The 18,297-nt window shown below is 18.1% G+C and overlaps 3 protein-coding genes across 3 annotated transcripts; 2 read left to right on the forward strand and 1 right to left on the reverse strand.

Annotated features, from left to right (window-relative positions):
* Positions 1-137: 137 nt before the first annotated feature.
* PF3D7_1369400 (conserved Plasmodium protein, unknown function) lies at positions 138-8,860 on the forward strand (the record flags this gene model as incomplete). The annotated part of the gene is made up of 2 exons (XM_002809067.1): positions 138-233; positions 350-8,860. The coding sequence occupies 2 exons, from the start codon at positions 138-140 to the stop codon at positions 8,858-8,860; spliced, it is 8,607 nt and encodes a 2,868-aa protein (XP_002809113.1).
* Positions 8,861-10,297: 1,437 nt separating this feature from the next.
* Positions 10,298-13,862, forward strand: PF3D7_1369500 (conserved protein, unknown function; the record flags this gene model as incomplete). The annotated part of the gene is made up of 2 exons (XM_002809068.1): positions 10,298-13,199; positions 13,444-13,862. 2 exons carry the CDS (start codon positions 10,298-10,300, stop codon positions 13,860-13,862), a joined length of 3,321 nt encoding a protein of 1,106 aa, XP_002809114.1.
* A 710-nt stretch (positions 13,863-14,572) lies between these two features.
* On the reverse strand, positions 14,573-17,266 carry PF3D7_1369600 (conserved Plasmodium protein, unknown function; the record flags this gene model as incomplete). The annotated part of the gene is made up of 1 exon (XM_001350370.1): positions 14,573-17,266. One exon carries the CDS (start codon positions 17,264-17,266, stop codon positions 14,573-14,575), a length of 2,694 nt encoding a protein of 897 aa, XP_001350406.1.
* Positions 17,267-18,297: the final 1,031 nt, after the last annotated feature.

Below are 18,297 nucleotides of genomic sequence, written 5' to 3' on the forward strand. Positions count from 1 at the left end.
TAAATAAATTAGCGAGTAATAAAAATTTAAGGATCATCATTTATTTTTTATATATTAAAATATATGTTAAAAATTATATATTATTTATTTATTTATTTATATATATATATTTATTTAATTGTGTCCTTGTTTGAAAAATGAATGAAGAAGAAAAGAAGAAAAAGAGTTATGATGAAATTCTGTTAAATCTATGTTTAACAAAGGATGATAAAATTGAGGCTGTCTTAAACAAAGTAATAATATATATATATATATATATATATCACATAATTTATGTGTTTATTTGTTAATATATACATATATATATATATATTTATTTATTTTTTTTTTTTTACGTTGTTCCTTTCAGCTTGTTCCTCTTTTGATGGATGAGATATTTCTTTGTGAAGTAAGCTTGAGAAATAAGCTGGTTGAAATTATTAGTAATTGTATTTTAAGATGTAAATCGATTGAAGGAATAAAACTTCCTGTTTCCATTATGATAGAAGGATATTTTAAAAATATTAATATAAATAATAGTAGTCGTATCTTGTATAATAGTACATTGATGATATTATTAGATATTTGTTTTATAAATATATGTGATGATGAGAAAATAAAATATCAAGAATTAATAATTGAGAATAGTGATAAGTTATGTGTAAATAAAGAAATGTGCATGTTTTTGGTGATAAAATTTATTGAAAGTTTAGAGATATTAAATAATGGAAGGAATAAGAAAATAATGCGTGATTATTTATATAATGATTATTCATATGATATGAATTATAAAATAATGAATTTTGTGAAATATATAAATGAGTTTTTATTAATTCCTATATATTGTACAAATTTTAATTCTTTAAGATTTGTTGATATACATACAAATAAAATTTATAAAGAGAAATTTCTTTATAAGAAAGGTTATAGTACTAGAAATCATATAAAAATGAAAAAGAATACATTATATTTTTTGAATACATTTATAAATAATTGTAATTTAACATATAGTTCTTATATTATTTGTTCATATGAAAAATATGATGAAATAAAAGATTATGCATTATCATTACTTAAGAGTAAAAGAATATATATTAATTATAATGATTCATTTTTTATTGATTTAATTTTTTCTATATTCTTATATTTTGATAATTTTGTATATAAGATGGATTATATTATAACACTTTTTATATTATTTAAGAATGGTTCTAGATTATTATGTAGTGAGAAGAAATATTTGGATTTAATATTAATGTACATATTTTATTTCCTTTTTTTTCATGATAGTGATTTTATGAATATTAATTTCCAAGAAAAATTTAGTAGGTTTGAAAAATTATTTAATGATAAATCACAATTCGAAGATTATATATCGAAAAATGTATATTCTGTTATAAAATTAGAAGATGAAAAATTGATCAAAAGCATATTTGATATTATCATAGCTATATTAGATAATATTACTAAGTATGAATATATTGAGCAGTATAATGATTCTATCTTTCTTTTTATATTTATGTATTTGAGAAAATTAAACGAACAATATAATGAGGAGAATATGAATAATTCATATATAAACAACAACAATAATGAAAATAGTGACAGTGATGACATTAATGATAATGTCACAAACAATAATAGTTCCCTTTGTATGAATAATGAACATTCCAATATATATACTTGTAGTAGTCAATTATCATCCTTAATAGAAAAAATTTTTGAAATAAATATTAAATATGATAATATAAATACCATAGTTTTAAACAAATCTTTTATTTTAACATATATTTTTTTTGATAAGTTAAGGAAATATAAAAAATGTGATAATGATTCTTATATTTTATATAATAATATAATAAAAGTTTTAGACATATTGGAAAAGTACTATATGCATATCTTAAAATTAAATATGAGCAAATTATACATTGTATATAAGAAAGGTGAAACTATAAATGAATTACACAATATGATGGAATATTTAATATTAAGTGAAATAAGTGATAAAAAAGAAAAAAAATTAAATAATAATAATAATAATAATAATATGAAACAAAATATATATAATAATACATTATATATATGCTCTATGAATAATTGGAAAAATATACTTATTGAAAATATTATTAATATATTAGATTCATTCATATATTATTCAAAAAATAATGTACTTATTAGCACTGTATTAAAATGGTGTGTTAATATATTTTTGGATGATAATAATTCTCCTATATGTTGTGCTTTTATATATTACTTATTATTATATGAAAATAGTAGTGATGTCATTTTGTCAAATTTATCAAAAGATTATTTAAATTTACATAAGGATATAAAACTATCTTTTGATGAATATATTTATTTTGTTTCAACAAGATTATTTAATATGAGGAATAAAGATGTAATATATTTTTTAATAGAGAAGGATCAATATGATGAAGAAAATAAAAAGGAAATTATAAATTCAATTGAAAATGTGAGTGAAACAAACAATAATAATAGTAATATAAATAGTATAAATAATAAGTATGATAAATATCATAATATTGATGAATTTGTGGGTTATAATATTATAAATTATAATGTAGATATGTTAAAAGAAAATATTCCTTTAAACGACATGAAATCATTAATTGAATATTCCAATAATAATTATAGTCATTTTAATTTACTTCATTTATATAATTTAATAAAATATATTAAGAATTTAAAATTAGACAAATTCTCTCATATAGAAAGTATTTATTTTACATTTTTTATTATGGACTTATATTTGTTGAATATAATTAAGCTTGAAAACTATTTGGATAATGATAATTATATCATAACCTATTGTATTATTTTTAATCTTTTAATAAAAAAGATAAAGAAATTTTTTAGAAATAATGAAAAAAAAAATAAAGATAACAAAATGGAATATTCTTGTACGAATATTTCTTTGTTGGATAGCGAAGTGTGTATAATATATCATAATTTGTACATTTTAATGAAAGCAAGATTTAATTTAATTATACAAAATTTATTATACATCAAAAATGTAAATGAAACAAAAAATAAAATTAAATCTGAAAATGGTGATAGTAATCGTAATGGTAGTAGTTATAATAGTTTGAGGTTGTTAAAATATACCAGCAAATTTTTAACAAAAGTATATATATGTACAAACTTGAAAAATGATGAATTACTTGCTGATCTTTTAAATTTCCTACATAGCACAAATTTTCAAGAAATACACAATGTGGATAACCAGTTGATTATAAAAATATGTTTTAATTTATTATATTTTGGTACAATTATAAAAAAGGAAAAAACATTTGATGAAAAATATTATGGCATATTAGAAAAAGTAACTAAATATATTATATATATATATAATACTTATGTTAAGGAAAATATTCCTTTTGAGAATAGTCTTTTAAAATATTGTATTAAATTTTTGTACCTCTCCTTTTTTTCGGAAAGATTTTTATTTAAGTGGAATAATGTAATGAAAAAACTGATAGATTCCGAAATACGAGATATTAATATTGAGAATCAGTGTGTATATTCTTATATTGTATTTATATTTATTTCGATAGAAAAATATATAAAATGTTGTACGAATACAAAGGATATAAATAATAAGTATGTTTGTAATATAGGTTTGTTAAAAAATGTTTTAAAATTATTAAGTTGTTTTATAACACTGAAAGATGATAAAATTAATAATATGTTGAAGGAAAATATCAAAGATTGTATTATGTATTATGATATGTTGCCCATCCATAAAATATATGGTTTTTATATATCTCACTGTTTTTTAAAACTAGATCATATGAGTGTTAATAAGTTATGTTATGATTGGTTAGATTATATATTATTATCTGATAATTTATTAGAGGATTTATCTAAAAATAATAAGGTTGAATTAGGAGAAAAGTATAAATGTTTATGTATAATTATGTTTTATATTATATATTATAATCCATTTTTAGATTTTATTAATGAGCATGCTTTTAAAATTAGAGACCTTTTCATATATTATATAAAATTAAAAAGTGATATATATTCAGAATATTCATTTTTAGGTTTAAGTGTTTTGTTCTTTTCATTATCTATACAACATCATATGAATATAAATAATATATACATGGATCATGGAAATATGGATTATTTGGATTCATTAAAACATGATTTCCTTTTATTAAATGAGAAGAAAAATATTGAAAGTAAAATGTTCGAAAATAAAAAAGGGTTTAATATAATAAATAATGTTGTAGATACTAATAATATGGAATATATAAATTTAATTGACAGATTTAATATGGATAATTTTTGTATGTCTAATTTAATTAAAAAAAAGAAAAAAGATGATGAAAAAAAAAATATGAATTTTGCAATAATGGAAAATGATACTTCTTATTTTATTAATGAATTATCATGTTTTTATGAGGACAGAATTAAAGAGAATATTTGTCCTGATAAGATGTCATATAATAATTTATATAATATGAAAAACAAAAGAGTAACATATGATACTCTGCAGAATTTTGTCGAAGGAATTTTGAATTCCTTTAAAGATTGTAATATTGATATATCATTTTATAAGAATTTTTTAAAAAATAATAAGGATAAAGAATTTGATGAGAATTTTATAAATGAAATAAAAAAATTCGAGACCAGAAAAGATCATATTTTGAAAAATATATATGAATATATTACGAATGAAAGAAATATGTATTTAATTAATCAATATATAAATCTTAGTAAATATTGTCATAATAATATATATTTATTTTTATTTATGCAGTATTCTGAATTATTGATATATAAAAATTATAAGAAAATGAAGTATTTTTTTTTAACCAAATTGGACAATATAACTAATATGGATAATGTAATAAATCCTATGAATAATATAAATATTATTGATAATAACCATCATGTGGTTTGTGAGGAAATATTTGAACCAATATATGAAAAATTAAAAAAGAATATAGATTTACATATGCAAAGGGACAATATAAATAATTTAAAAGTATGTAATAATAACATAAATTTTGATAACTATATATATAATGTAACTGATTGGAAAAAGGTGAATAAAAAAATTCATGATATTATAAAATATATGTACAAGAAGGTTTTCATATATGATATAATGATTGAGAAAAATGATATGATTAAATTTAAATTTTTTGAAAATATATGTTTAAAAGATGTGAGTAAAACTATGATAAAAATGAGAACCGATTTTTTTAAAATGAAAAATGAATTTGAGGATTCTATATATGGAATAAATTTATTGATTAAAGAATTAGGAAATTTCTATTTAATTAATAATGAAATAATTAATGAATCCATTTTGATATTTTTAAGTGAATTTCTTAAAAAGATAAATATAAAGGAAATATTTTGTATAATTATTGATTATTTTTTATGTTTTATATGTAGAATTATTGATACACATATGATGAATCTAAAGATGTGTATATCTTTTTTGAATACGTTTAAGAGTGTGTGTATGAAGTTTTGTTCGAATGTATTAAATGAAAAGGAGAATAATGAGGCTGATACTAAAAGGGTAATGGGTTTTGAAAAATATAATATGTTAACAACTCATAATAATAATAATAATAATAATAATAATATATATAATATAAATAATTTAAGTAATAATATAAACAAATGTAACACTAACAATAAAAATATGATGTGTAATAATAGCTGTTGTAATATCAAAGATACTGATGAAAGATGCATTTGTTCCATATTACTAGGGTGGTATGAAAAAATTGAAGGTAATAAAAAATTAGAGTTATTTATAACAGATTGTATAAATAGTTGTATCTTATCATCTGATACTTCTTTTTGCGAATTAAGAAATATACAAGATTTATTATTTTTTTATATTAAGAATAGTGAAAAAATTGAAATTGATTATAATGATTTAAAAATTGAAGAAAATAGGAAGGATGAAGTTACAATAGAATATAAAGAAAAAGAAATATATTTTTCTAAAATGCTTAGATATAATAATTTAGTAAAACAGAAGAATGCTATTGAAAAATTAGTATCACATTATAAAAATGTATTAAATATTGAAGAGGATATAAGAAATATATTAAATAATATATTAAAAAATGGTTCAATTATGAATAGTAAATATATATTAAGCACTTTATGTTTTATTATTATGAAATTAATAGATAAATATGAAACATTGTCTGTTGATATATATATGAATGTTCATTTATGTATTATATCTTTTGAATTATTATCTACATATATATCAAAAAATATTAATGGAAATTATTTAATATATATGAATGAATTATTATATTATTTAATACACAAAGTTCCATTTTATTATTACACCAAATTTGTATACTTTCATTTATTAAAAGATTATTTTGATATAAATTTAAATTTTAAGGATATTCAAAATGTGCGAAATTATTCAAGTTCTGTAGTTTTATATTTATTAAAAAAGCATTACCTTCTTGATTTACATGAAAAGCATATTTTTCGCGACAACAAATCTGTTGAAAATATTATAATGTATGAACAAATAATATTATTGAAAAATGTAAATGAAAAAATAAAAGATCTATTACAAAAAAAAGAATATAATTTAAATGAATTTCTCATATATATAAAAGGAGAAAACGTTCTGAAAGATGAACCATCACATAATAATAATATTAACAATATTAACAATATTAACAATATTAACAATATTAACAATATTAACAATATTGATGAAAATTATAAATATATATGTGATTCATTTTTAAATATATGTGATAAATTAGACAAGGTACAATTATTAGGCTGTAACTTTATTTTTGATATGAAAAGGAGAAAAGAAGGTCTTGAAGATGATGGAAATTATTTATATATTGAAAATTTTATTTTAAAAAGAATGAAAGACAAAATATATGAAAATAAACATAATATTAATATGATGAAGGATAGAGATGTTGAAGTATTTGTAACAAGCATGATAAATTTTATGAATATAAAAATTAAAAATATTTTAAATATGGAAATTGAAAAGAAGAAATTATTTAATGAAGAAAATAAATTATTATTAAAAAGTTTGGAATCAAAAATGCTTGTAAGAAGTTTTATTTTAAGAAATGTACAAAAGAATGATGATAATAATTATTATAAAGATATATATGATATCTTACAAAAAAGAAATATGTTTCATTTTTATAAATTTTTTAATGATTATGTTGAAGAATTTCTTCATTTTCTTGATTCCAAATTTTTAAAAGATAAAAAGGGTTGTTTCATGTCAATTTATGTATTTATACAATCATTTGTTGATATATATAAAGAAGATAATTATGATGAATTGGATGCTGAAAATATAAAGAATCTTATAAATTTATATAGAAAAATAAAGAAAGTGATGGATGAAAAGGAATATGTACAATCTTTTGATAATTATTATATTCTTTTGTCCTTATTAAAATGTATAAATTTATTATTATTATTAATATATAACAGTACTAAGAAGAATAATAAAATAAATGATCATAATAATAATAATAATAAAATGGATTATTCTACGACATCACGTGATTCATCCACTTGTCCACATTATATTCACGCCTTTGAAAATAATAACCTTTCCTTTAATATGAATGAAATTTATAAAACATTTGAAGAGTTATTATGTATTTTTGTTAAAGTTCAAGAATATGAAATATTTCAACATATGTATATTTTTTTATTTAATATTCCATCCTTTTTAATAAAAAATTTTAATTTTGCAAAGTTATATGAATGTATTGTTCAATTAATGGATGCCTATTTTAGGAAAAAGGATATACATTCGGATGAAATAATTATTTATGATAATTATTTTTTACTTCATTTTTCCAAACTTGCATTATGTGTTTTTTCTTATTTCTTAATAAAAAAGGACAGGAATAAGTGGTTACATTTTTACAACTTTGAATATTTAAATAAGTATATCAAAATGGGAAAGCTGAATGATTATACATTTTGTTTAGATAACACACAAAAGGAAAACTATTCGAATAGAAATAATGTTAAAGATTATCATTATATTTTTTTACTTACATATATTAAAAGAAATGAGTATAAAATGGAGATTGATAAATCATTAAGTAATAGTAAAGAAAATATAGTAAAGAATGAGATACAAAAAAATAATGATATAAATATATTGAATGAATATCAAGAATATATATATGATAATAATATTCTAGAAGTTAATAGAGATAGTTATTTAAATATACAAGAGAACTTTTTCAAATATTTAACTAAATTATTGTTCATCTTATTTGAATATTGTAAAGAAAATAATACTAAACATAATATTAGCCTTAACATGTACAATGATATTAGTAATAGTAATGATAACAATCATATGATTATCAATAGTAATAATAACATTTTAGGACTAATAAAAACATTTTTTTATTTTATGTTTTATAATAAGATATATTTATTTGAGATAGGTAATATAGACATATGGGAAAGGATATATAACTACATTTATTTATTAATTATAAAATGTAGAAGTAGAAAGGTTTTTGACACCTTAATGGATGTACTGAATATATTGTTATGTATATATAATTCATATAGTTATGAGAATGAAAATGATCGAAATATTTATACAAATATAAAAATAAAAGAGCTTACTAAATTTAGGAATAATAAAGAAAACAAAGAAAATAATGAATATGATTATATTTTTTACAATGATGATAATGAGGATAATTATATGACAGGTACAATTAATTTTCTTTTTATTGCATTTTTAAAATTTTCTGAAAAGTCTAAATTATTTGTTTTCCCAGACTATATTATGAAAAATTTAAAATATGCCATTTTGTTGAATTATCCACATTTCTTATTATAATGAATGATAAATATTATAGAATCCATTTATATTTCAGAATATAAATATGTTTCTATAGACATATATATATATATATATATATTTAATAAGTTCTTCATGATAATATATATATATATATATAAACAAAATGTGTATGTTAATGTTAATGGTACATTTTTTATTTTATCCCAACATATATATATATATATATATATAATATTTTATTATAATTATCATATATATTTTTTTTATTATTACTTTATTTTTGTGTTGCATATATAAATAAGTTATTTCTATTTCATATATTTTACTTTGAAATATATATAATTATATTTATATTACAATATAACAAGTATCAAACATATTAGCTATATATTTAATTTTCATAATATCAAAGAAACTCATATAAAAAAATATTTTCCCCTTTAATAATAATATTAGGATTTTATAATAATATACAAAAGTTGCTATCTTAATATATATATATATATTAATATTCCGTTGTATTGAATATATTTATTATTATGAGAAAAATATATTCTATATATATCACATAAAATATATTTATAATATATTTTCAGATGTCATAAAAATTTTATATTATTATTTTTTTAAGGTTCTTTAATAATATTTAGGTGCTATATATTATATGTATATATATATATATATAAATATAACTTTTTATATTATTACTTATGAGAACATTGATACACGTACATAAGTTATAAGTATTATTATTATATATAGAGGTAAAAAATAATATATAAATATTAAATATATGTAAAAATATATAATATTATATATATATATAATTATATTATGTATATATATAAAATATGTACATAAAATTATTTATTTATTTATTTATTTATTTATTATGAATTGTTGGAATTTTATTTTATAGTTATTTTTCCAAATAAAAATATTTTATTTCAATATAACATAAATTTTTTTTTTTTTTTTTTTTTAATTCTTACTTGTTTTGAATTTAATAAGTGCTATTATATAAGGTTCATAATATTATTTTTAAAATATATTATTATGTATATTTTTTTTTCAAGAATTTTATTTGATATTTACATAATAATGTATTATATTTATATATATATATTTCATTTTGGCAAATTTTGAATAAATGTAATTATATTTAATATTGTTATAAATGAGTATTTTTGTATATATACATATATGTATAGCATATTAATAAAATAGAAAGGATTAAGAAACTTATAAATACATACATATATATATATATATATATATATATAAATATATATTTTTTTTTTTTTTGTATGTGGGGTTAATTAAAGTAATATATTATATTAATATACATACGATAATATATTTATGGATCGTAGTTAGTTTCTTCTTTATTTCTATTGCATTTTATTTGCTTTGATATATTTTCCCCTTATTTTATTATATATATTATATATATACTACTTTGTTTTTATAACCATGGAGGATATCGAATTTCATTTTATTAAGAATGAAATAATAAAAATAGGAGATAAATTAATAGATAGTGAAGATATTTTTGAATTATGTAAGAAGATAAGTAAGAGTAAAACAAAACAGTGCATTGATACGATACTAGAATGTATATTTTATATGCCTGTAAAGATAGGTATATATGCTACAATATTAGGTATAATTACGAAGAATAATGAAAAATTAAAATTAGATGTTGTTTTAAAATTAAATCATAATATTGAAGTATTTATTAAGGATAAACCTTTACAATGTTTATTATGGTTTCGTTGTATAATATCTTTAAGTTGTTGTCATATATATGATTTTAAATATTGTTTAGATTTATTTAATAAATTATATGAATTATGTGTAGAATTATATAAAGAGAAGAAATATATTAAGGGTGATAATATTTTATATATGCTTTTAAGTAATTTCTTTTATATATCTAAAAATATATATGATGAAAATAAAGGAGTATTGGATAATTTATTACATAATAGTTTTGATTTGATTGAAAAAAGACAAGAATGTATTGATAATATTGACATAGATAATAATGATATAACAACTATTGAATATATTTATATTTATATTAATAGTATAATACATAGTGATAATTTTAATGATAGGTTATATTATTTAAAAAATGCTTTAAATAAATATTTAGAAAACAATTTGAAAAGTGTGGCAACACATCGATTTTATCAAAAGGAAATATTCCAAGAAATATTTTTAAAAAAAAATAGTGAGTTAGATGATCACGTATGGAATATAGAAAGTATTACTACGAATATATTAGAGAGGAATAAATTAAGTGATCAAAATAATGAAGATAACCATGATGTTAATAATAATAATGAAGACCCATCTGGGGGTAATTTAAAAACCAATCTAATAAGTTTACCCTCGATAATTGAAAAATGTATTAATATTAATCATTTTGTAAATTATGAATGTGTTGAATATATTAGTAGTTTGCAAATTGATTTTAGAAAAAAAAAAAAAAAAGCATATAAAAATATGCATGATATATGGTTAATACAAGAACATGTATTAGATATCTTGGAATTGTATAAAGATAGTGTTGAATTCAGTTCGAAAGTATTAGGGATATATGTACAGCTACAAAGTAAATTATATAATAATATATTAATAGAATGTATTGTGAATAAATTATTGTGTTCCTTTAACGAAAAGAATTATTATTTTTATATATCTTTAATTAATAGGTTATTATTAATAAATAAAAATTTAGGAACTGTTATTATTAGATGTATTAAGTATGTTTTAAGGAAAATAGGAACATTAGATAACGAGTCATTTTATTTATTCATGGAATTATGTTTATGCATGTTGACATTTTTTTCATATGAGCATAAATTATTGAAAAGTAAGGAAAATTTCTTTAAAAGAAAATATAATGACAAGAATAAAATTTTGAAAGTACAAGGGGAGAATATGCAGAATAATGTGGAGGAAATAACAGGAGGTGTAAATGAATCGGAGGGACAGAAGAATAAAAAAGGAAAAAAGAGAACTCGTGATGAGATTGGAGATAATGATGATAATGATAATGATAATGATGATAATAATGATGATAATAATAATGATGATAATAATGATGATAATAATGATGATAATAATAATGATGATAATAATGATGATAATAATAATGATGATAATAATAATGATGATAATAATAATGATGATGAATTAAATGAAGGTTATGAAAAACAATTTCCATTTAATAGAAACAATAAAAAAAATGTTGTTATATTAAAAAAGAATGAACAAACCTTAAATGAATTAAAAATGTTAGATAGTAAAATTCCATTTTGTATAGAAGCTGATGTAAAATATAATTCTGATGAATATAGTGATGATGAATATTTGTGTGAAGATAATAATAATGATAATAATAATAATAATGATAAAGATGATTACACGTTTGAAGAAAGTGAGATTGACCTTGATGAGAATAATAATGATAATAATGATTATATGTTTGATTATGAAACATTTAATGAGGAATTAGAAAAATTAGATTTATGTGAGAATTTAAAGCAATTTACAAAATTAATGTATTGTGTTATAAAGAAGAAACATTGTAGAAAATGGTGTCGTAATTTTTATTTTAAATCTTGTTCTTTAGTATATAAAAATGAGTTAGAGAATTTGATTCCAAGATGTATTATTAATTATTGTAATAATTTTAAATGTGTTATTGATACTAAACATGATGAATTTCATGAATATTTAATATTTAATAGTATGATAAAATATACATATGATGAAATAAATAATATACAAGATAGATCTTTACTATTAAAAAAAAATGAGAATCATACAAAAGATGATGCAATTAAAAAATTTAATGATTCAATGAATATATTAATTCAAGGTTTTATGAACTTTTTAAATGGTAAATGCTTTTTAAATAATGTGCCTTTATTTTTTGCTAACTTATCACAAAATATAATGAATATAATAAGTAATATTTCGAATAATCATTTAGATGGAAATATGTTTAATAGTTATGTATTTGAAAATGATTTTTTAAAAGATTCTATTTCTTGGAATAGTTATGATTTATTTATTCTTTTTTTTAAATCTCTTATACTGTTTGATTCATCTAATGTTTCTTCTTTAAAACAAGCATTCAAAAACCATTCCATTATACTCCTTAATTACAAAGATGCTCAAAATTTTTCGTCCGATGATGATAAGAGGGTATTTGAAATGGACCTTATTAATATTGTATATTCTCATTTTAACAACTCGGTTCTCTTAAATATTGTAATAAGTTTGTTAATAGAAAACTTGATTGTGGACGAATTTTCTGTAATGCATTTTATTTTTGAAAAATTGGATGATGCTAATTTGGGTAAGAGCAAATATATAATAAAGGAGAATAAATATTTAGAACAATATATTTTTATGTGTATTTGTATGTATGGAATTATTTTTCATTTTATCTTTTTTTTTGTTAATAACAATATTGTTTGTTTTATTTTCCCGTACATCTTTTCTATATTACATATATAGTATGTTAATATATATATATATATATATATATATATATATATATATATATTATTATTATTTTATTTAATTTTTTTTTATTTTAGATGAATATTATGTTGTGAGATTGCTATACGATGGAATTAATAATCTGATTATATTAAAAGAAGCTAACGATATTGAAAAAAATAAATTGAGAAGGAAACAAACTCGAAATGAAAATGAAGAACAGATAAATGAATTAGAGAATAAAAAAAATGAATTGCTTCAGAAAATATTTCTTTTATGTAATAAATCTATATTTATGTTATGTGATAAAATGATGAAATTAAAAAAATCCAATAATAGTTATATGAGTAAAGAATTATTAAAAGAATCTTTAGTATTTTTAAGGACTTATCTTTCATATATTGATGTCGACCAATTCTTACAATTGTGTCATGAAAATAATTTTGAATCGGAGTTATTAGAACTTGCTACTATATTTAAGTATGCAAGTTTAAAAAGTAAAAATAAGGAAAACTGAAATTATTATCGTTAATATGTATATATGTGCCAAGTTAACAAAAAAGGTAGTTATCAATAAACGTTTATCCTTTTAATTTAATAATGTCTAAATAGAAAAGAGAATTATTAAGGATATTTATTTGTATTACTTAATAATTACATTTAGCATGTCTTTTACCATATCTTTTTATATTTGCTTTTTTTTATTTTATATATATATATATATATATATATATATATATATATATATTTATTTATTTATTTTTTATTTTTATTTTTATTTTTATTTTTTTATAATTTATCCTTTCCTATTCATTTATTTTTATAACATTAGTTATTAAATGAAAAAATAATAAATATTTATATAAATAACTATTTAAAGGAAAAAAAAAAAAAAAAAATTATAAGGTTTTAAAGTTTAAATTAAATAACGTATATTATTTAAATAATTAAAAAAAATGAAAATGTAAAATAAATAAATGATATGTAATTAAAAATAAAAATAACAAAAAAATTAAAAAAATAAAAAGGAAACATAAAAAATTTATTGGACATAAAATGTTCAAATATTAATAGATACGTATTTATCTATATATATATATATATATATATATATGTATATATTATCATTGTAGTTTTTTTTTTTTTTTTTTTTTTTTTTTTTTTTTTCTTTTCATTTTGATAACTTTAGCTTTCTCTAAATATTTGAGTATAAAAAATTAATTGTCTTCATACATTTCTATATATAAATTCTACCTTTTTGGGTGCATTTATTAGTATGTGTGTGTGTTCATATTTAAAGGCTAATGACAACTGAAGAATAAATGGAAAGATATCTTTTGGTATTTTATGATTTAAATAGTATACATAATTTGTATCAATTTTAAAATGTTCATGAGTAGAATTTTTTTTAAAAATATTATTTAAAGAAATATGTTTAAATGTATCAACTGTATAGTTTGAATAATTATCTACATTTGATATGGAGCTAATTTTTTCAATTGATATTTTATTTCTAATATTATTAACAAGAACATTGATATATTTTTGTTTAAATAATGTTTCATATTTGCTTTTTTTTTTCTTATTATGATTTTTTGTATTAATTGGGGTTGTATCTATTGTATTATCCATATTATTATTGTACATATATTCTTCATTATTATTTATATCATTTTGAATTGTATCATCTACTAGATTATCATATATGACTCCATAATTTTCCATATCATGGATTTCATCATTTATATCTAATTCTTCCATAACTACATCATCATTGTGTATATTCATATTATCATTTTGTAAATTCATATCATTATTGTGTATATTCATATTATCATTTTGTAAATTTATGTCATCATTTTGTACATTCATATCATCATTATGTAGTCTATTCCCATATGTGCTTTTATCATATATATTAAAATTATATATATCTAAAGCACCATTGTGTATATGATTATATATATCATAAACATTATTTTTATGAATAAAACTATGTTTTAAATTGGTTTGTATTGAGTTAAAGAATTCAAATAAATTTTGTTTATTATATGATAATGAAAAAATATCCATATGTGGAATATTTTTATAATAGATATTTTCATTTAACATAAGAGATAAAATTAATTCATAAAATTTAATTTCTTTTTCATGTGAATAGATCCATTTTTTCTTAATTTTCTTTTTTATATTTTTAGTTTTTCCAATAACTGTGCTATTACTTATGCGAACAAAGATAACATTTATATTTACTTTGGTTTTATTATTCTCATCATGGTCAACATTTTTATTGTTTATATCTTGATTAGAATTTGATATATTAATATCAGTAGCATGTATATGATTATCATTATTTTTTGTTAATTTCCTTTTTCTTTGATCTTCTATTTCTGTATCTTTATTTGTATCTTCATTTGTATCTTCATTTATTATATCATTGTTATCATCATTGTTTGAATAATTATAATAACGTTTATAATTATCCATAGAAATATAGAAATCATTAAGTATATTATCAAAATCCTTTTTACTATTTAATCGAGTTCTATTTAATTTTTCTTCTTTGATAATTCTTTTACTTTCTTTTATAAGTTTTTCTTCTTTTTTAATTTGTTCTTCATCTTCATATTTTGAATATCCATGTAAGAAAAATTCTTCATCTAATTTTTTTTTTTCTTCTTCCATAATTTCTTGAAAGGTTTTTGTTTTTGTTTCTGTTTCTTCTGTAGTATTATCTGTAGGTGTCGTTCCTTCTTTATTACTTCCTTTGGTTTCACCTTTTTCTTTATCATTTCTTTCAGAATTATTTTCTTCATTTATATTATATTCTTCATTTAGTAAACTTTCCATATCCATAACTTTATTACTTTGTAAATCTTTAATATACATTTGTTTAATTTGTTCAATATCTTTTTTCGTTAAATCATTTTCATCAGTATCTTCTTCTTGTTGATCATTTTCATCTCCTATTTTTTTCTTGCCTTTTTTATTTGAACCTATTTCTTGTTCGTCATCGTCCAGTTCACTTTTTTGTTTTTCTTCATCTTGCTTATGCAAGATTTCATAGAAGTTTATATTATTATAATTATTGTTTAAAATATTATGGAAGGCATTATATAAAGCCATACACTCATATTTCCAATTACAATAATATATAACAAAATAATATTCATTTGTTTTTTCGTTTTTTATTTTAATTTTTTTAAAGAATTTTTCTTTATCCTCTTGTTCCATTTTAAACATATTTGCTAAGTCTTCTCTTTGAATTTTCTCAGGAGTATTAAAGAATTTGAATTTATCTCCAAATCGGTGTATAAAGTTGGAAATGAGGTTATGGTTTCTTTGTTTTTGTATGTGTACCATGTCATTTTCTGTATTATTTAAAACTGATATATCATGTTCTTTATCATTTTTATGTGAAGAAATGACGTTTTTATTTTCTTTTGACGCCTGCTTTTGAAGATATTCTTTATATAGTTTATTTTTAAATTGTTCATGTTTAAATAAATTAATTACAAAAAATATGTACGTAAGTAATTCGTGACTATATTTAAATTTTTCATAAGCATATCTTTTTTCTACATTTATAGGTATATTATTACTTATATATTCAAAATTATTATTAATAAAATCTTTATTTTCTTGTTTAATCTTTTCATATTCTTCCTTTTCTTTTTTTATTTGTTCTCTAATTAATGCTTCTTTTTCTTCACTACTAATGTCACTATTTTCTATATCCTTATTATATAATATACTTTTACATTTTTTATTTGTGTTATATTTATTTCTATTTAATATATTATTCCTTTTATTCGAATGTAAAAATAAATTCCCTTTGTTATTCCCACCATATATTCTAAAACATATACTCAAATTGTTTATTACGGAAAAGAGCAAAGTAATTTTTAATATTATTTTCATGTTTTCCTCATCTTTTCCATTTATTCAAAATATATATTTTTTTATATTACAAAATGGAAAAAAAAAAAAAAAGAAAAAAAAAAAAAAACGGAACTTTGTTAATATTTTTTAATTTTATATTTTTTTGTTTTTTTTGAAGTTGATAATAATTCTTTTGTATTATATTCTCAAAAGGTTAATTTATAACCAAAAAAAAAATTTTTTTCTTTTCTTTTTTTTTTTATCATTCCTATTACACATATGTAAAAAAAAAAATATATATGAAAATATAATTTTATGAAATATTAGAAATTATATACAATTTTTGACATATGTATTATTTATTATTATATATATTTCTTTTCTCTTGAGTAACTATTAAATTATTCCATATTATTTAATATTTATTTAAATATAAATATATTATATATATTATATATATATATATATATATATATATATATATGTAATATCGCAAGAAGATAAGCCTAATTTGATAATTCCAAATGGTATATATAATAATTTTATTAATTATATATGTTTTTTTTTTTTGATTTATGTATGTTTCATATTTTAAAATTTCTCATCTTTTATAAGGTTTAAAAAAAAAAAAAAAAAAAGAATGAAAAGAATATATAAAAACAAATAATATTAAAATATAAAATATTAATTTTTACCAAAAAAAAAGAAAAAAGAAGAATTTATATAAATATATATATATATATATATATATATATAGTGATATATATTACATATATCAATATAACATATACTGTCAATATAAGAATATAAATTTCGTGAATGAAAAAATATTATATAAGAAAATAAAAAATACATAAAAGTATTTTTAAAATATATTTGTATTTAACATATTATTAAATAATTTGAACTATATTCTTAAATGGTCTTAAATATATAAATATTTAGTGGACACCAACAAAAACAAATTATATATATATATATAATATATATATATATATGTGTATAACAAAATTTATCTGAAATTTTTAATATATTAACTTGTTCATTCCTTTATAAAAGATTTTCTAAAA

The sequence above is a fragment of the Plasmodium falciparum genome (genome assembly GCF_000002765.6).
Source record: "Plasmodium falciparum 3D7 genome assembly, chromosome: 13".
Lineage (NCBI taxonomy): Eukaryota > Apicomplexa > Aconoidasida > Haemosporida > Plasmodiidae > Plasmodium > Plasmodium falciparum.